Raw genomic sequence first — 22,075 nt, forward strand, 5'->3', positions numbered from 1 at the left:
ATCAATGTCCACCAGCATTGGTGCCCCCAGGGGTGTGTTCTGTCTCCCCTTTTATACTCTTTTTATACCAATGACTGTTTTTCTCATCATGACTCAGTCAAAATTTTTACATTTGCAGAAGATACCACGGTAGGCTTCATTACTAACGATAATGAATCGGCCTACAGAACAGAAGTATCCTCATTGGCTGAGTGGTGCACAATTAACAACTTGTCCCTTAACATCTCCAAAGCCAAGGAGATGGTTGTTGATTTTAGGAGCAAAAATATTAAGTCGCTCCAACCCCTGGCCATCAAGGACAAAACTGTAGAGTGGCTGGAAAGTTTCAGGTTCCTTGGGACCACCATATCCTCCGATCTTAAATGGAACCTCATTGTCAGCCAGATTGTTAAAAAAGCTCAGCAGCGACTTTTCTTTTTGAGACAACTTAGAAAATTTAAAGTGTCCAAGGCTGGAATGCTACACTTTTACAGGGCAGTGATAGAGAGCATTCTCACTTTCTCCATCACTGTATGGTGGGGTAGCTGCTCGGCGGAGGATAAGTCTGCATTGAACAGGGTAGTTAGCACTGCGTCAAGAATAACTGGGTTGGACCTCCCTAGGATCTGTGACATTTATAACATCAGTCTACTCAAAACTGGTCTGAAAATACTTAAGGATTCATTCCACCCTGCTAATTCCCTTTTCATCCCTCTGCCATCAGGCAGGAGGTTAGGAAGCATAAGATCCAAAACCACTCATTTTTCTAATAGCACTCTCAACTCACAACAACAATTTCTATCTACTTTCCTTTTACAGACACAGCTATGCCCTCCTTCTTCTTAGGGTTACTAAATCTACTAGCACTTTGTCTGATTAGCTTTATTACTAATTATTATAGCAGTAATTTTAAGTATTTGTTTTCTGTTTAGATTTCATGTTTTTATTGTATAATATGTTATGTTGTACTGTCTTGTGTGAGCCAATTCACCAAAATGAATTCCAGGCGATGTGGGTCGTTCTGGCAAAATAAAGACTTGAGACTTGATTCTACACATTTGTTGTGACATTTATGTCAAGTATATCTGTGACATTAGCTTTTTCCAGTACGCTTTGTTCTGTTGCTATTTTCTTTTTTTCTTTGTATTCTGCTATATTAATATGAAAAAGACAACGGAAACTGCACTTTGCAGAATACATTAAATATGCCACACCTCAATAGATTATTAATTTTTCTAAAACATCCCTTATTTTGGTGTTATTTGTTTTCTGAAAAGTGTATGGTGTTTAAACCAGTAAGAAACTGCAAATTGATTCAAAACATTTTATCATGCCCCTCCATGAATGTCAGTTATAAACTCAAAGTCCTCAAGTCCTCAAGGTCCTACAAAAAAAAAAAAAAAACCTTACTCCTCCCTGCTTCTAGACAGTACGGAGGAGGGTGTAACACTAGTATGATTGGACGAACTGTGTAATCATTTAAGACGTTCACATGTGAAATGAGAAAGTAAAACTAAACCAGGAATGATCTCTGTATGATCTTGAATTTATTACCACTCTTGAGAGTATTGAATTTAAGGTAAGTCGTGGAAGAATTGAGAAACACACTTGAACAAGTAAGTATTCATAGATTTTCTGAATTAAGATTTTCTGTTATGTGTAACATAAAGAAAACACATGCATGTTAACTCACCATTCTGTGAGTTTTCTGGTTATAATGCATGTCTCTGTTTTCATATTTTTCTTTTCAGTATCCATATCCTTCAAAGATGAATTTCATTTTTTTGACCCTCTTGATTATTAGTGGAATTACTTACGCAAGATCAGGTAAGTATTTGTATTTAAGTTTGTGTTCATGTGTAAAACAAAAAGTAAGAGAGAAGTAATAAGTAACTTTTATAAGTGAAAATGTACAATCGGTCGGTCACAGTCCAACTGAAGATTCATTATTCATTAATATTTGACCACTGAATGACAAGATTGACCAATCAGAAGCATGTATTCAAAGGATCCATGTAATAAGTAACACAAGCATAAAAGTGTTAACAGGCTGTGTTTTATGTAGTTTAACGTAGTGAATGAATCCTCAGCTGAACTGATGCAGAGCTGAGGTTTTTGTGGGGAAACAACAGATGGTGATTTACATGGAAACACGTTTTTTAGGAAAAATGTTTGTCTTGTATTTTTTCTGGTGCTGGATTGTCAAACCAGATATATATATATATATATATATATTATAATGAAGATAAGAATTATTCAGTGTATTTTAACTGTCCTAGAGCAACTTATAATGTAATAACTGCATATAATGTAAAAACTGTTTGTTTGCTTTGTCTAATTTAAGCGGATAGTTCATTATCCCTTTAAATGTAATTTCATATATTTTTAAACCCGAATTTCTTCTCTGGAACACAAAAGGAGATGTTAGAAAGAATGTTTAATCTATTTAGCTATTTTGCATAAAGTGAAGGCATAAATATCCCTATATATCTATATTTCGTAGAAAGACATGAGGGTGCACTGCCTTCACCGAATGAAGGTTTTGTTGTGCTCACAGAAGGAGACCCCTCACCAGCTGGTACACAGGGTGCATCCTGAGCCCCCCTTGGTGGTTTATGTTGGCTACCAACATCATGTTGTCTGAATGGACCAGGACATGGTGCCTTTTCAGAATTGACAGGAAGACCTTGAGCACCAGAATAACTGCCATAATTTCTAGGCAGTTGATGTGCCAGTGTGCCAAATGCTGGTCTGCCGTCACACACGGCATCCCAACCCGAGTTGGAAGCATCTGTCTTGACAATTTTCCTTCTGGAGACCAGCCCCAGATCAATCTCCAACTAGTAAAGATGGGAAGCTCTCCAAGGGGCCAGGGCCTTGTCACAGCCTTGGTTCACCCTGAGTCCCAGATACCAAGTATGGGGCAGGACCCAGGCTTTCAGACAATATTGAAGTGGTCCAGTGGTAGTACTGAAGAGGCAGCTGCCATTAGGCCTAGTAGCCTCTGAAATGTCTTTAGGGGAAGTAAGTTCCAGACCTTGAACAATGGAGCAAGCTGCTGAAAATTCAGAGATTGTTATGGTGAAAGCTAGCCCCCATTTGAGGGACATTCCAAATGGCTGAGGAACAGGGATCTTTGTGCACATAGCTCATGCTCTGACCAGGCCAGAACAAGCCAGTCATTGAGATAATTCAGGATGCCTACTTCTTTCTGTCACGGGGGGCAAGGGCCGAATCCATTCTCTTGTTTAAGATGCATGGTGCCAGAGACAGTCAGGACAGAAAGTATTCTGGTAAGCCATCCCTTTGAATGTGAATCTCAAAAAAGGTTTGTAATGGGGGGCTATCTTTGTTTGAAGTAACTGCTGTAAACCCTGACACGTTGCGGGCTGCTGGAACAAGCTCCATGGCACTCTTCACTTGTAAACTTTCTACTTTGGACTGAAAGTAGAAATGGGAAGGTCTGCAAGCAATATGAACCAAAAAGCCTCATCTTATTGTTTCCAAGACCTATTTTGACACACCTGAAATGGCTTTCAAAGCCAGGATTCAGGTGGTGAGGGGCTGAAGTGCTTTAAGAGGTAGGTTCCTGCACTGGGGCGAGGAACTGATAATGTTCATGCTGCTGTGAAGAGGAGAAGTGCTCTTCTTGTGAAGGTGATTGATTTTTATTACATCACAATGCCCCTGACACCCCGAACTGAGTAAGGGGTTGGAAGGCAAACACGAGACACATCAGGTTTAACCGAATAGCCACAGGGGAGAAGTGCCCTTCTCAGCTGAGACCGCTGTCAGCATCATAATCCACTGCTGAAGCTCTTCCATGTTGAGCAGGAAGGCTCTTTTTTCTTTTGCGTCAGTGTGGAGATGATTTTTATGCTGAAGGAGAAAGATTAAAATCAAATTGCATTTTGCAGCAACTTATATAGGCAGAAGGCCTCATTCATGTGCACATGCTGAGATTGAATTTGTCTGTGCAAGTGCACAGATGTGATCCAATGCAGGCTTCAGCATTTCTGAGAAATATGAGTTTCTCTAAAGCATCATCAACTGATGCAATGCCAGTGAAACAGATCAAAAGAGAGCCTTTTTAACAGCTTTCTTTCTCTTGTAACAGACCGGTATGAAGTAGTGAGTCCTGCAGATACTGTATTTGCTGTAGCTGGTGAAGATGTGATTCTGCCCTGTTCAGTTAAACCCAGCATCAGTGTTGTGGACATGAGAGTGGAGTGGTTTAGATCTGATCTGAAAAACTCACAACTAGTGCATCTCTATGAGGATCATGAAGACAGGAACACAAATCAGTCCTACAGAGGGAGAACAAAACTGAATCATGAAGAATTACAGAGAGGAGATGCATCACTCAAACTCTCATCTGTCCAAGTCTCTGATGAAGGACGTTACAAGTGTTTAATTCAGTCCAAATCCTGGTCTGATTATGCTTCTCTTGATATCAGTGTTGAAGGTGAGTAAACCATTGACAAACAAACATTGATTTGAATGATTTTAGACTTGAAGCTTTGGTGTAGGGAAGACTGGGGTGTGTGTAACATGGGGTCAGTTGTAATGGGTTGTATAAGCAATGTTCCATCTCATTTTTTTTATTGCCGAATATAAAACCATTCTCTATTGCGCCGACATTTCAGCCACCTGAGCAAAAACATTCTATATACCAGACCTGTACAGCGCAAACAAAAAAAAGTGTGTAACTTTTATTTTTAATGAGCTATTTATACTTGATGTAACTAAATAATGTACAGTAGGTTACCTGAGAATATTTAAAAAAAGTATAATACACTGCCGTTCAAAAGTTTGGGATGAGTAATTGTTTTAAAGAAGTTTCTTAGGCTCATCAAGGCTGTACCTATTTGATATAAAATACTGAATATTATTTCATAAAATAATATTGTGAAATATTATTGCAATTTAAAATAAAAGTTTTCTACTTTATTTTACTTTAAAATGTAATGTTTTCCTGTAAAGCAAAGCAGAATTATCAGTGTCACATGATCCTTCAGAAATCATTCTAATTTGCAAATTTATAATCAATGTTGGAAACAGCTGTGGTGCTTAATATTTTTTAGGAACTGTGATAATTTTCAGGATTCTTTGATTCAAGATTTTTATTCGTCACATACAAAATTATATATAGCATATATAACCAGCAGTGAAATGTGAGTAAGTGATAAATAAAAAAGTAAAAAAAAAAAAAAAAAAAAAAACAACTGTTTATTCAAAATAGAAATTGTGTGTAACAATATACACTATACTATTCAAAAGTTTGGGGTCAATAATTGTTTTCCTACTTATCTTTTTTTTTTCAATGAATCTGTTTATTCAGCAAGTATGTGTTAAATGGATAAAAAGAGACAGTAAAGACTTACGTTGTTAGAAAATATTTATATTTTAGGATCATGTGAGACTGAAGACTGAAGTAATGATGGTGAAAATTCAGATTTGCTTCACCAGGAATACATTACATTTTAAAGTATATTAAAATAGGTAGGCCTAACTAATATTTGTGACAGTGGAGTGAAAGAAAGTCAGGAAACAGATATGAGTGAACAGTTTTAATGAAGTGAGATGAGGCTGAGAAGACAACACTCCGAGGTGGTGGTGAGGAGGTGAGGAATCCGGATGATGGCGGAGAGAAGGTGCGTAGTCCGGATGATGACGGTGAGTAGACAGCAGGAGAGGATGGCACAGGAACTGTGGGGAATAGAGCCAAAGGAAAGTGTTCGTGGCTGAGTGGAAGTGAGGAGAGTGGATGAGGTTCTGGGAAAACACAGACATCCAACGCAGACAACACTAGAGCCAACAAACAGTGTAACCGACATTAAACAACGATCTCACAAACACAAGACGTAAGACAAGCCAATATATAGGGGATGAGTAATGAGTGACAGCTGTTGCTGATGACAATTAACGGAGACGCCCACAAGCTAATCAGTGCAGACGCGAAACACACAGACTTCACCACAAAGTGCAAACACCCCGAGATCACGGTTTACCAACCGTGACAGTACTCCCCCCCCCCCCCCCTCTAAGAACTCCTCTTGGAGTTCCCAGAAGGGCCTACCTGCTGATTGTTGTCATCAATGAGGGAGTGATCCAATATGTCCCTAGCAGGTACCCAACTCCTCTCCTCTGGACCGTAACCTTCCCAGTCCACCAGGTACTGGAATCCTCGTCCCCTCCGTCTGGAGTCCAGAATACGATTAACCGAATAAGTCGGTTCCTCTACGAGACGCAGTGGCGGGGGAACCGGAGTAGGCGGATTAATACGTGCATAAAACACGGGTTCAATTTTGGACACATGAAAGGCGGGGTGTATCCTCTTGTACGCAGGAGGTAGTTTAGGGTGGACTGTCACCGGACTAATGATCTTGGTGATAGTAAACGGGCCGATAAATTTGGGAGCTAATTTATTAGAAACGGAACGCAGAGGAATGTTACTAGTAGAAATCCACACCTTTTGACCCACGGCGTAAACGGGAGGCTTTGACCGGTGGCGATCGGCCTTGGCCTTAGTGCGCTCCCTCATCCAGAGCAGAGTCTCGTGGGCTCTGGTCCAGGTGCGGTGACACCTCTGGACAAAAGCGTGGGGGAAGGGTACCGCGACTTCAGATTCCAGACTGGGAAAGACTGGTGGCTGGTACCCTACACTACACCGAAATGGAGACAGGCCCGTAGCTGACACTGGCAACGAATTGTGGGCGTACTCCACCATAGAGAGTTGTTGACTCCAGGAAGAAGGATTCTTGGAGACCAAACATCGCAACGTCCTCTCTAAATCTTGGTTGGCTCGCTCAGATTGTCCATTGCTTTGGGGATGATAACCCGAAGACAAGCTAACTGATGCTCCTAACAATTTGCAAAACTCTTTCCAAAATTTGGATATGAACTGAACTGATCCCCTGTCCGAAACCAAATCTACCGGGAGGCCATGAAGACGAAAGACGTGATCTAGGACAGTGACCGCTGTCTCCTTGGCTGTATGTAATTTGGGCAAGGGAATGAAATGTGCCGCCTTCGAGAACCTGTCCACTGCGGTGAAAACGACCGTCATGCCATTAGAGGGCGGGAGGGCAGTAACAAAATCTAGAGCGATGTGGGACCAGGGTTTTGAAGGGACAGACAGCGGTTGAAGAAGCCCATCAGGAGGTCGGTTAGATGACTTACCACTGGCGCAAACTGAGCAAGCCAAAACAAAATTGCGGACGTCGCGAGCTATACGTGGCCACCAGAATCGTTTTCTAACCAACCCATTAGTTCTACTTATCCCTGGGTGACAAGCGACATTAGAACATTAGAACAATGACCCCACTGGACCACTTCGGACCTTTACTCCTCTGGCACAAATAAACGGTTCGGTGGACAACTGGACGGAGGCCTTACCCCTTGTAAGGCTGTCTTGACCTTCGACTTGACCTCCCATACGAGTGCTGAGACCACTAACTTCTCAGGTAAAATGTACTTGGGAGTCACCATGCGGGCAGAGGGATCAAAAAGACGTGATAAAGAGTCGGGTTTGACATTGACAAAAATGACCAAAAAAAAAGTGCCCACCGAGCCTGCCTGGAATTTAGTCTTTTGGCAGCTCTAATGTACTCTAAATTCTTATGATTGGTCCAGACAATAAAAGGAACCCCTGAACCTTCCAACCAGTGACGCCATTCTTCTAACGCTAATTTGCCGGCCAACAACTCTCTATTGCCAATGTCATAATTACGTTCGGCAGGAGATAGTCGATGAGAGAAAAACGCGCAAGGATGTACCTTATCGTCCGAAGCAGCACGTTGGGACAACACTGTATGGGACAACACTACCCACCTGCATGGGCTCGTGTTCTCTCGACTCAAGCGCCCCCTAGCAGGAGAGATGGTAGGGCGAGAAGGACTGGGTTGGCGACCCAGGCGATTAATCCGTGCGTCGAACCATAGAGCCAACTCTATGAGTTCGTTGAGAGTGGGGGGCAGCTCGAGGAGGTAGATCTTTTTCTGAACACGGTCGGATAACCCATGCAGGAATCGATCCCACAGCGCGGCCTCATTCCACTGGCTCGCGGCCGCCAGGGTGCGGAACTCGATGGAGTAATCAGTCACTGATGAAGAGCCTTGACAGAGTTCCGAGAGTTGATGAGCGGCTTCCCTGCCGGCCGCGGCACGGTCGAATACTTTCATCATTTCCTCAGAGAGGGCGTGGAATGAGGCACAACACGGATGTTGGTTCTCCCACACAGCCGTCCCCCATAAGACAGCCTTGCCGGATAATAACGTAAGTGTGAACGCCACCTTAGAATCCTCGGTGGCGAAGGTGCGGGGCTGTAGGGCGAAATGCATTGAACACTTGGTTAAGAAAGTTCTGCAAAACGCTGGCTCACCTGAATAATTCTCCGGCGCCGGAAGTCGCGGCTCTGGCCGGAAGTGGTCCTGGGGAATCTCCCGGGGGACGGACGGCGCAGGCGGTGCGATGGGCACAGTGGGAGATGTGAGCTGATGGATCCGCTGGGTGAGCTCGGACACCTGTGCCACCAGCGCTCGGATAGCGCGTCCGGTGTTAGAGATGCTCTCCTGCTGCTGATCCATGCGTTGGCCACTGTGGTGCATAAAGTCTGTGAGGGTGTTGGTGCTCGCTGCTTCCATGTTGTGGTGAGATCATTCTGTGATGGATGGAGTGAAGGAAAGTCAGGAAACAGATGCGAGTTAACAGTTTTAATGAAGTGAGATAAACAAACAAACACAAGGGAACAATGAGGCTGAGAAGACGACACTCCGAGGTGGTGGTGAGGAGGTGAGGAATCCGGATGATGGCGGAGAGAAGGTGCGTAGTCCGGATGATGACGGTGAGTAGAAAGCAGGAGAGGATGGCACAGGAACTGTGGGGAATAGAGCCGGAGGTAAGTGTTCATGGCTGAGTGGAAGTGCGGAGAGTGGATGAGGTTCTGGGAAAACACAGACATCCAACGCAGACAACACTAGCGCCAACAAACAGAGCCAACATTAAACAACGATCTCACAAACACAAGACGTGAGACAAGCCAATATATAGGGGATGAGTAATGAGTGACAGCTGTTGCTGATGACAATTAACGGAGACGCCCACAAGCTAATCAGTGCAGACGCGAAACACACAGACTTCACCACAAAGTGCAAACACCCCAAGATCACGGTTTACCAACCGTGACAATATTAGAAATTGCATTAACATAATAGTTCACAATATTACTGTTGTTGTTTTTTCTGTATTTTAAATGAAATAAATACAGCTTTGATGAGCGTAAGTCACTTCATTAAAAAACAAGGTCAGTTATTTATAAGGTTTATAATATAGGCCTAACATAATATAATATCAAAAACTGAAGCATTTAAAATGATAGAAGAGAATAGAAAACAAGCAGAAGCATATAAACTGAGATCAAGTACCTGAAAGTCATACTCAGGTAAAATTATAGCTATCTTACCAGAAAATTACTTTGGTAGAAGTTAAAGTCACTATTTATAATATTACTTGAGTAAAAGTCTTAAAGTATGTGATATTTATAGTACTAAAGTACTAAAATATATAGTTTTTTTATCTTAAATGTACTTAATTATTGATAGTGAAAATATGAGTAAATGTTGATTCAAATGGCTGATTCGTTCAGAAACAAAGCATTTGATTGTGTTAATGAGTGAATCACTGAATCATTTATTTAACCGATTTGTTCAAAAAGCTGATTCATTCAATAAGTAAACACTGTCCACTGCTCAGAAACGCAAAGCAGTGCTGTAATCTTCATTTGGAACTATTTTCGTTGGCAAAACTGAGCAAAACTAGCAATATAATATCTAAAAATTTAAGTCGTTTATTGCTTTACTGAACTTGCATAAAATTATTATTTTATGTTTTCATGCATCTGCAGAAAAACTGTACTCTTTGTGTGATATATATTAATTTAACCATGCCTAAATGAAATAATATAAATATAAAAAGCATACAGAAGGATTTTTTCTGTCTACGATTTAGAAAGCCTGGAATTTTGTGTTTTAATAGACTAATAAATCAATGTGCGTGCCCACTCTTTGTATGATTTGGTGATATGGCCTACTTGATAACGTCAGATTGCACATCATTATAATAACACTTACAATATTATCGCAGATGATGCTGTGTCCACACACCCCTGACTCGACTTGAATTGAAATAATCTGTGTTTGTGAGCAGCGCACTTGTTTGCACATGAGTAAAGGTGTTTTTAAGAGTCTAACTTGCAAACGCCAGACCACTGATTCGTCAAACCTGCTTTCCTAAAGTCCTGTTCTTCTAATTATTTTGTTGAATCGGAATAAAAGTGTACATTTTCATTAGGAAATGTAGTGGAGTAAAAGTAAAAGTTGGCTGAAATATAAAAACTCAAGTAAAGTACAGATACTCCCAAAAAACACTTAAGTACTGTAACAAAGTATTTTTATTTTGTTGCATTACAACACTGCTGAGATCTGCAACTTAAATATTTTCAAAGAAAAAATACACTGTGTACGTGAATCTAAACATTGCTATGAAGTACAGTTTGCACAATACACCCTTGTGTGACTGTAAATACATGAGATCATCCGCTATTTCCAGCACTTAATCAAGCCACACTTCTTTAAAACATAAGGACGTTTTATTTCACGTCATTAAGTTCGCATTGCATTGAGTTTGTATTGGCTCTCGATTTGAGCTATTTCGTCTGCAACCATTATTCGGTTTCTACAGCGACTCATTTGGCGCACATCGTTCTTTTTCTATGAAACCTGTAAACCGCATTCACTGGTTCTAACTCTAGAGATATATCAACTTCATAGTGGTTTACCTCTTCATTGCAATTCTTAAATTTTGACTATAATTTTTGCGTGTTAAGCAGCTAAGAGGGAACATTGTCTATAAGGGCTTGAAGTGTTATGTTTTGCACAGATTGTCACACAATTTTCATACTGGGCCCACAAAGATTGAACACAATGAAATGGGATGGTGTATAAGCCCACATTTGATACAACGAGAAAGTGACTAACAAGCACACACACTGGGTCTCATTCTCAATAATCACAGGATAACTTTTCACAAAACATTAGCCCCTGTCATATCACAGCATGTGCGTACACACATGAATTTGTTCCAGACCATTTCTTCTGTTGAATTATAGGTTTTAGAAATTACTGTGCGCCCAAATTTGTTTTATTAATTTGCATCAAACACGCCCAAACCATCTCCATATAAGGACTTTCTATTTTTTTTTTTGTTCATCAAGTTTTCTATTACTCTTACAGCTCACCTTGCTAGTGGGAATAGTTGTAACAATAGTATTATCTGCACATAATCTTGAAGGTATAAACTGTAGATTTCAAAACTATTTTGAAAGCACACAAATGTGATGTTTTATAAAAGTTGCAGGCGTTACAGCAAATTACAGACCTTAAAGTAAAAGGTGTTCAAACCATCCACAGTCTCCCCTGTGTGTTGCTCCTTTATGATTTTGTTTGATGCTTTTGTTTGATGCTTTTGTTAGCTTCAAACTAACACAAAAAGGCAGAACAAAAACAGGTTTATAGGCAGATAAAATAAGGTTATGCACCCATTGAATGTTCTTTATCTTGGTCTCTGTAGCTGTAGGAAGTCCTCCAGTGATCACTGTAGATGGGTTTGATCAATCAGGTGGGCTTCATCTACAGTGTGAATCTGAAGGTTGGAACCCTGAACCTTTTCTTGAGTGGCTGAACAGTGAAGGAGCAAGCTTGAGTTCAGAAACAACAGAAATGCAAAGAAACACAGACGGGTTCAGTGTGAAGCACACCATCACTGTACAACACATAGATGACAAGATTCACTGCAGAGTCAGACTGAGACATCACATGCTGGAGACACTGATTGTGACCTCAAGTACGTACTGATACATTTTTGTTGTGCAGTTTTTTAAATATTTTTATGGTTATTTGTTGCTGTAGAGTAGATCAAATAAAGTGTAACTTACCAGATTTCTAACTCACTTTGTATTGTTAGATTGTCGTATATGTTTTACTGACAAATAAACAGTGTTGTGAAAGTTACTTTCAAGCTGTAATACATTGTACATTACTTGTAACTGTCATTTAAAAATAATTCCTTACATTACAATATTACTGTCTCAGAATTGTAATGCGTTACATTACTCCTTTATTACTTTTGAGTTACTTTAACCAAAACAACTATAGCAGTAGAACTTAAAGGGTTAGTTCAGACAAAAATGAGAATCATGTAATTAATAACTCACCCTCATGCCGTTCCAAACCTGTAAGACCTTCATTTATCTTCGGAACACAGTTTAACATATTTTAGATTCAGTCCGAGAGCTCTCAGTCCCTCCATTGAAGCTGTGTGTATGGTATACTGTCCGTGTCCAGAAAGGTAAGAAAAACATCATCAAAGTAGTCCATGTGACATCAGAGTGTCAGTTAGAATTTTTTGAAGCATCGAAAATAAATTTTAGTCCAAAAATGACGACTATATTCAGCATTGTCTTCTCTTCCAGCTCTGTTGTTAGCGCATTCATGGCTCAGCGTCGTGAGTGTGTGAGCAGAAGTGTGTGATATAATTTTTATCAAAAATGTAATCTTGTTTATTTACATAGACTACTGACAATGTAATGATACAAGTTGGTTGAAAATCAGCAAAGTTACCCTTTAATTCTGAATGTAGTGCATAACATTAGGGTATGTAAATCAGAAAGCATCAGCAGTGTTAGTTTTACAGTAGTTGCATTTTTTTTACTGTGTATGTATACAAATGTATCTTGCTTGTGTTATTAATAATTTTTTATCAAATATAAATGTTTGACTGGACACAATGTGCTCGAAGTCACTGTGTTGTGTTGCAGGTAAGAGTTTTAATCCTTGGAGGACATTAATCATCTTGTCTACAATTGCTGCTGTACTTGTTGTGATTTCTGGAATACTGTTAGCTGCGTTTGTTCATACAAACAGAGGTAAAATTATTGTTTGTTTGTTTGATAAATATATTTGATTTAAATAAATAAGGGATCCTAGGCTGGTTGTCACATGTTTATGTTTATTTTATTTACAACAATAAAATGTATTTACAACAAAACATTTGTGTCGCAAGTAAATATTCTATGCCATTCCTACAATTTTTATCATCCTATACCCATATATTTTGCTTATTGTTCTGTTTTTGTCCGCGTTTTGAGGGTCTAAAATCTTACGTGTTGAAAAGTTTTGTGTCTGTATACAGTTGAATGAGCCAAGTAATTTTGGAGCAGTCTATCTCAGCCATGTTCAATATTAAATATGACAGTGGCTGGTGACACACGCTATAATTGCCTAACAAAAAATGTTTGACCATATTTTACTGTACCAACCTGCTTTTATGGACACACACTTGATGGTATAATCAGCCACTCTGCTTTCTGCCCATTTGATACAACCTTCCTCAGCCATCCCTAATTTAGGCTTATCCTAATGTACAAATATCCAAATATTATCAAATGTATTCCTATAAAACAAAACATTTTCTTCTTAAAATTGTGTAAAATTGGCATTGTATTGTGTAGCCCTACTATCACAGAGAAACAGGAGCAGATGCACGTGATTGTGTCCTTATTCCAGTTGAAATTTCAATAAATAATATAATGGTTTTTGCAGTCCTTATTCTTTAATTATAATTGTATTAATTTTGCTCTCCAAAAATGTTATGTTTGACTGAATACAATAAAAGACAAAAAAAGTAAATCTATACATTTCATCCACAAAATATTTAATCAGAACACACTGTGTATTCATATACTATTTGTCATATGAGGGAAAGTGTATATCTAAGGTCAACTAGGTCACCTTCTCTTGCTTTTGTTCTTTATTTCTTCAGAACACAACAAACGACAGAATGAGTACATGACAGAAAAAGAAGGTGAATTTGTATTTTTTTAGTGATAATATAATTTTTATTGTAAAGTTTTCATCCTCAAAATATCTACTTAACAGACACTGTATATTCAAATATGTTTATGTATATATCTTGATCCTGTACGTTTTTGTAATATTTTATTTTTTTTATTAATTCATTTATTTACATATTATTAAAATATTCTTTCTGTTTTATTTGTCATTCTTCTTCCTCAGCAAAAAATAATTATGGTCTATATATTTAATGTTATTTTCTCTTGCCTTTATTCTGAATTTCTTCAGAACGTGATCAGCTATCAATTTAAACATTTTTGTCCTTTTTTATATTTGTAGCTATTATTCCACCCCCTAATAGATGCATGTTTCTAAAATGTACATTTTAATTATTCACTTACCATATGTTATCAATTTAATGTTTTCTCCTGCCTTTATTCTGAATATTCTTCAGAACGTGATAAACTACTGGAGGAGAGGAAGAGAAAACAACAAGGTGAATTTATCTTATTAGGTTATTGTTTTACTAATAATTATATATATATATATATATATATATATATATATATATATATATATATATATATATATATATATATATATATATATATATATATATATATATATATATATATATATATATATTATTTTATTTTATTTTTTTTTTTTTTTTTGCCATTTTCAAAGTTAGTTTATTTATTCATTTATTTTATATTTGTTATTCATGTTTTCTCTTGCCTTTATTCTGAATATTCTTCAGAACGTGATAAACTACTGGAGGAGAGGAAGAGAAAACAACAAGGTAAATTTATCTTATTAGGTTATTGTTTTACTAATATATATATATATATATATATATATATATATATATATATATATATATATGCTATTTTCAAAGTTAGTTTATTTATTCATTTATGTTATAGTTGCTGTAATTATTTCTCCCCATAATAATTGCATGTTTGTAAAATGTGACCCTAGACCACAAAACCAGTCTTAAGTGTCAACTTTTCATACATAATCTGAAAGCTGAATAAATTAGCTTTCCATTGTTGTATGGTTTGTTAGGATATCATAATATTTAGCAGAGATTACAACTATTTGAAAATCTGGAATCTAAATATTGAGAAAATCACTTTTAAAGTTGTCCAAATGAAGTTATTGACAATGCATATTAATCAAAAATGATGTTTTTATATATTTATGGTAGGTAATTTACACAATATCTTCATTGGGACATGATCTTTACTTATCTTAATGATTTTTGGCATAAAAGTAAAATCAATAATTTTAACCCATACAATGTATTGTTTGCTTTTGCTACAAATAAATGCTGCTTATTAATGGTTTTGTGCTCCAGTGTCACAAATACACATTTTTTAATTATTTATTCAGTTACCACATGTAGCTGTGTTTTAATGTTATTTTCTCTTGCCTTTATTCTTAATTTTCTTCAGAATACAGTGAACTTTTACAGGATGAGAACCAGAGAATAAAACAAGGTGATTTTTTTTAAAGTTATAATTTCATATTTAATGTAAATTTTGTTTTCATCCACAAATATCTACTTAACAGACACTGTGTATTCAAATATGTTTTTGTGTATATCGGAGGTCCTGTATGTTTTGTAATATTACATTTTTTATTAATTCATTTATTTACATATTATTTAAATATTATTTCTGTTTTATTTGTCATTCTTCTTCTTCAGTAAGAAATAATTATGGTCTATATATTTAATGATATTTTCACTTGCCTTTATTCTGAATTTTCTCCAGAACGTGAAAAACTAGAGCAGGAGAAGCTCAGATTTCAACAAGGTGAATTTATCTTTATTAGGTTATTATTTCATTATCAATTAAAACACATTTTTTCCTTTTTTATATCTGTAGCTATTATTCCATCCCCTTAATAGATACATGTTTATTAAATGTACATTTGAATTATTCACTTACCATATATACCCTTGATGTTATCTATGTAATGTTTTCTCTTGCCTTTATTCTGAATATTCTTCAGAACGTGAAAAACCACAGGAGGAGAAGAAGAGAATTCAACAAGGTGAATTTATCTTTATTGGATTATTATTTTACTAATAATTTACATTTTTTTTGCCATTTTCAATTTTTTTTATTTAATCAGTTATTTTATATTTGCTGTAATTATTTCTCCCCTATAATAGTTGCATGTTTGTAAAATGTGACCCTGGACCTCAAAACCAGTCTTAAGTGTCATTTTCTTGAAATTGAGGTTTATACCTAATCTGAAAGCTGAATAAATAATCTTTCCATTATTGGATGGTTTGTTAGGGTATCACAATATTTAGCCGAGATACAATTATTTGAAAATCTGGAATCTGAGGGTATTGTTGGCTTTTGCTACAAATAAACTCATGCTACTTATGACTGGTTTTGTGCTCCAGGATCACAAATACACATTTGAATTATTTGATCAGTTACCACATGTAGCTGTGTTTTAATGTTATTTTCTCTTGCCTTTATTCTGAATTTTCTTCAGAACACGAAGAATTACAGAAGGAAAAGAATAGAATTCAACCAGGTGATTTTATCTTTATTAGGTTATCATTTCACTATCAATAAAAAAGTTATTTTTTATATTTGTAGTTATTATTCCATCCCCTTTATAGATGCATGTTTATAAAATTTTAATTTTATATATATACATTTTAATTATTCACTTACCATATATACCCTTGATGTTATCAATTTAATGTTTTCTCTTGCCTTTATTCTGAATTTTCTTCTTCAGAACGTGAAAATCTACTGGAGGAGAGGAAGAGAAAACAACAAGGTGAATTTATCTAATTAGGCTGTTATTTTACTAAAAATTTAAACATGTTTGCCATTTTCAAACTTATTTTATTAATTAATAAATTTTTTATTTGCTGCAATTACTTCTCCCCTATAATAGTTCCATGTTTATAAAATGGGAACCTGGACCTCGAAACCAGTCTTAAGTGTCAATTTTTCTAAATTAAAAGCTGAAAAAATTGCTTTCCTTGTATTAGCATTAGCTTGTATGGTTTGTTAGGATATGACACTATTTGTTCATATAATTATATGATAGATACAAAGATACAATTATTTGAAAATCTGGAATCTGAGGTTGCAAAACAAATAAATATTGAAAAAATCACTTTTAAAGTTGTCCAAATAAAGTTCTTAGCATTGCATATTACTAATAAAAAATGATGTTTTTATATATTTATTGCAGGAAATTTACACAATATCTTCATGGGACATGATCTTTACTTAATATCCTAATGATTTTTGGCATTAAAGAAAAATCGATTATTTGATCCATAAAATGTATTGTTGGCTTTTGCTATTTATAACTGTGCTACTGTGCTACTTATGAATGGTTTTATACTCCTGGTTCAGCCATGCACATTTGAATGATTTATTCAGATACCATATGTAGTTGTGTTTTAATGATGTTTTATTTTGCCTTTATTCTGAATTTTCTTCAAAAGATGATCAGAAAGAAAGAAAGAAAGAAAGAAAGAAAGAAAGCTTAAAATCAACTGCATTAAATATTTTGTCAGGCAGACATACAAAAGATCGGTTAAAGGAAGAAAACAAGAACAAAACGCAATGGCACAGGTCACAGGTCACAGATCACAAACTTCGATCTAGTGCAACAACAATGATTACAATGCAGCACAGTGGAACACAAAAAACACAGCCATTAAAGGGAAACTTTATCCTTTATTATTACGAAATTATTGGTTACACTTTATTTTGATAGTACACTTTAGACATTCTATGAACTACATGTCAACTAATTCTCATTAATATGCAACTACATGTCTACTGACTCTCAGAGTAGACTGTCAGTTATATGTTGTGGACCCATCAAAAGTTTAATAAGATAACAAGCAGACAGTCTACTTATACTCTAATGACTGCTAGTAGACATCTAGTTGCAAAGTTACTTACTATTAGTAGAATGTCTAAAGTGGACAATCGAAATAAAGTGTTACCAAATTATTCAAGCATTTTACACCTCTGAAGTTTTCTCTCACCTTTATTCAGCATTTTCTTCAGAAGATGATCAAGTACAGATTAAGATAAAGTGGAACACAAGTTGAATTTATCTTTATTAGGTTATTTCACTAATAATGTAAAAAAAAAAATGCCGGTTTTAATTTAATTTTTTTATATTTGTAGTAATTTCTCCCCTATAATATATGGATGTTCATAAAATGTACATTTGAATTATTTATTCAGTTACCATACATACCCACATGCGGTGCTATTTAATGTTTTTTCATGCCTTTATTCCGAATTTTTCTTCAGAACCCAATCAAACAGAGAATTCAGACACACACACAAAATGAATGCATGTTTACACTGTATGCATGTATATTTTAATTATTTATTCAGTTAATAAAACCTATAAATCGAAATAAGTGATCATTTAAAATAATGCAATGCTTTATTCTGAATTTAGAAAATATTCAGCATTCACAGAGTTACATGTTGAACACCAAATTAATTCTTTTTTTTTTGTTGTTGGTTATATTGAATTATTAATATATTAATTAAATACATTACAGTGTATTATAAAATAAGTAATCTGTTTAAAGTTCTGTTAGTTTCAATGGTCTTCAAGTGGTGACTAATATTTATTTTATTACTGATCTTAAGATGAATTCTGCTATGGACCCTTTATAACTTTATACTTTCTTTCTGTTTTTAGTGAACACACCATCAACAGAACAAAAAAAACTGTGTCTTATACAATGAGGTGCCGGTGAAGGAGTGAACTGAGTGATATTTAGTCCATTAACATGATGAGGTGGAACAGTCTAAGTGTGGAGTCTGGAGTGTGGATCATCAGGAGGGTCTTGTCTCCTTTTATGATGTGGAGTCCATGTCTCATATCTACTCTTACCCAAAAGTTTCCCAAAAGCAACTAGGTCACAAGTTCCATCATAACTAATAGAGTTCAATAGAACTAACGACTAGTTAGCTAATGATGGTTTTGAGAAGCAATGTAATACAAGTCTTTAGATCAGAAACTTTATCATAAACTATTCTGTATTCGTAATGTGTCTCACATCGCCAGACTTTTGACTGTTGACAAATTATGATCTACATTTAGACATGAATTATGAGGCAATCTGACTGACATGTTGAGCAGACATTTAGGAGTGTGTGAATCTGAAACTAATGATACTACAACAATAGACCGATGTTCACCAGTCACAAATATGCATAAGTTAGGCTACATACAATATCTCTCAAAAGCAAAACTATCTCAGACTGAGCTGTGTAGTGTAGTTGTAATCATCTCTTAGCTCTGTGTCATTCTTGAAGAAAAACTTGGTCTCTGTTCGCACTTTGAATATTGAGAGAATAAGTTAATTATTGTTTGCAATCAATAAGAAAAAAAAAATCTGATTTATTTTTGTGATTTATACAGTTTTGTTTTTTTTTGTTTTTTTTTTTGCTCAATTTGTGGAAAGGAGTTCAGTGAGGAGGTCACAACAGTTTCAATCAGTGTGAAATCACACAGGAGAGAAGTCAGTCAGTTGAGTTTGTGGTTAAACATTGTACATTGCTTGGGTATCTTTGCCATTTACTGAATATACTAATTCATAGTTAAAAGATTATTCAGACTAATTCATTTAAAAAAAGATTTAAAGGGGATCTGGTCTTTGCTGTTGTGAGGCCGAGGATGTGGAAAAGTCTCCCTCAGGAACTTAGAGAGGTCACATCTTTAAATGCTTTTAAAATTAAAGTCAAAAACGTCTCCTTGTCTTCAGCCTTTGAGAGGGTGGGCTAGTCAGTTGTTTAATATGATGTGTCTTGTTTTAAGTTGTGTGTTTTTATGAAGTGTCTTTGAGTGAATCAATGAATTAATGTATTTTGTCGCTGAGGATTTAAAAAAACATACTGTGTTAAATTCTCACCTTGTTCTCATTTTGAAATCTCAAACTTGTGAAAGTGTATTGCCTGATTTAATGACTTTACAGACCAAGACAAAACTGTTAATAAGGCTACTTATATTTATGCAGTTTTTTGTTTGTTTGTTTGTTTGTTTTATCAGCTTCAATCTAGAACTGTGTAAATCTAGAACTGACTGTACATTATAACGTTTTAACATCTTTAATGCTGCACTTAAAGATGTTTAAACATGTTCCTTGCATTAAAAAATAATCATTAATTAACTAATTTCAGTAAGTCAATAGCTGTGTACCAGGAAATGTTTACAATCTTAATAAATAGAGAGAAAAAAAGAGACTAACCATGTTCCAAGTGTGATTGTGTTTTTTTTTTTTACATAGCAAATAGCCCTTAATCTTTTAACATCCTTCAAATATATATATTTTAGAGATGAAGGTTATCCTCTATTCGGACCTAAATATATAGAGAGACTATGCCAGAGCTTACCTTCAGCACACACAAATGTTTCTTAGAGAATTCAGAAGAGCATTGATCAGCAAAATGCGTCTATGACATGTCGTTAGCAGAAGGTACACAGCTGATGTCACAAATTCTAAATGAATCTGAATCAACAGTTTTGAGTCTGCTGTTACTTCACTTCTGAACTACAAAATGCCAGAACAGGCGATTTGAGAGAAGGTGTTTTGAAAAGTCTAAAGAATATCATGGGACCCAAAATAGACTGGTCCAGAATCACTCACTGTGTGCAAAGGAAAGAAGAAACTGTGAGTGAATACAATGAAAGATTTTGTCAGTCAGCTGTTACTTACAGTGGAATAGTTGATGATCCTGAAAGTTTGTTAGATGATGATGGACCATTAGTCTGCATCTGGTGAGATGGCCTTGTAGCTGAGTAAAAAAAGCCTTGCCATTCCTAGATCTACCTCGGTCTAACAAAACTCTCAGAAGTAATCCAGACAGTTTAGCTACATGAAAAAGAGACTCTGATGTTAAAGCCAGAGTAAAGATTGCAGCAGCATCCTTTCAGGTCAACACAGAGAACCGACAGAAAAGTCCTAAGAAGGAGGGCAGTTGTCATTACTGTGGTAAAACTGGACACTGGATGAAAGAGTGTAGGAAAAGTAAGAAGACATTAAGAGAAATGAACAGCTTTACTCAGCTACAGGGACAGACTAGGACACACACAGACCAGTGAGGAGCCCAGAGAAGAACCAAAGTAAAACAAGCCTCGGGGGTCAACCCTGTGGTGAGGACTTCCTTATACGTTTCCCCTAACATTAGTTTTATCCCCACCTCACTGGTCCATAGCTTTCAAATTACTTAAAACTAGATTGAAGAAAAACAATATACGATCACCATACTTAAAACCAATATATGATCAACAGAAGTCAAAAAATGTATATGCATGAATACTGCTGGTGTGCTGTTTCTTTGTTTTCTTGTGTTGCAGGTGTGTGTGCATGAGATGTCATCTCCATAAGCAGCACCCTGGTGTAAAGCATCACCTCAGACATCCATGAACAAGCTTCATGAGGACCAAGAGTCATCTGAGTGAATCTACGTGGGAAATGGACTATTGAAAACAGACTTCACAGCTACTAGGCGCCATGGACTTCAGGACTTCAACTCTTATGCTACATGGTTTTCTGTGTCATCATATAGTTTCCACAACATGTTACCATCCAAGTTTAATGTGTCAACAGTTTTGGTTCTAAAGAGAACTATTACACCAAAGTAAATCTAGGACAAGATGCAGAATAAGTTATATGTGCCTGTAAACTTTCCAAGTTACATGACTGTAGGGTGCCTATGTTAACAAACATAGGTCATAGAATGGACTTATGAAGGTTTAAATTAGTATTATGTGAGAGTTATTAGAACTCACAAAGGGGGGACTGTGGGGCTACAAATTTATAAAATGTTAGATCTAGGTTCCAGTGTAATAGTATATAAACTATAAGGTTATGTAGATTGTATTTTACATTTTGAGGTAAAAAAGGATGACATTTCTAAAAGATCAAATCAGGAAGCCCAGGTGTCTGATAAATTAACCTTTTGTCTTCATGCACTTCCTGGCTTTAGTGCAGGGTCCCAAGTTAAAGGAAGCTCAAGGCACACCTGTGCCTTTGTCTTTTTGGTAATGTGAAGGTATGGGCCATACTGTCAGGCTGACTGAAGTAGCACCTATGCATTTGAATGACACTGTTATGCTGATGAAATCAAGGCTGGGAAAATGTGGGCTGATTCCTGTAC

At 36.3% G+C, this 22,075-nt stretch overlaps 1 protein-coding gene and 1 long non-coding RNA gene across 2 annotated transcripts; both read left to right on the forward strand.

The window, feature by feature from the left end:
* Nucleotides 1–1,427: 1,427 nt before the first annotated feature.
* LOC113067522 (butyrophilin-like protein 10) lies at nucleotides 1,428–15,931 on the forward strand (the record flags this gene model as incomplete). Its single annotated transcript, XM_026239906.1, has 11 exons — nucleotides 1,428–1,595; nucleotides 1,731–1,806; nucleotides 4,097–4,444; nucleotides 11,608–11,880; nucleotides 12,854–12,961; nucleotides 13,858–13,899; nucleotides 14,344–14,385; nucleotides 14,650–14,691; nucleotides 15,347–15,391; nucleotides 15,668–15,709; nucleotides 15,909–15,931. Coding segments are annotated over exons 2-11 (1,023 nt in total), but the record flags the coding sequence as incomplete, so codon positions are not given.
* On the forward strand, nucleotides 15,932–16,678 carry LOC113067630 (uncharacterized). Its single transcript, XR_003279421.1, has 3 exons — nucleotides 15,932–15,950; nucleotides 16,407–16,448; nucleotides 16,659–16,678. It is a non-coding gene; the product is annotated as an uncharacterized LOC113067630 (long non-coding RNA).
* Nucleotides 16,679–22,075: the final 5,397 nt, after the last annotated feature.

Source organism: Carassius auratus, linkage group LG28B (genome assembly GCF_003368295.1).
Source record: "Carassius auratus strain Wakin linkage group LG28B, ASM336829v1, whole genome shotgun sequence".
Taxonomy (NCBI): domain Eukaryota; kingdom Metazoa; phylum Chordata; class Actinopteri; order Cypriniformes; family Cyprinidae; genus Carassius; species Carassius auratus.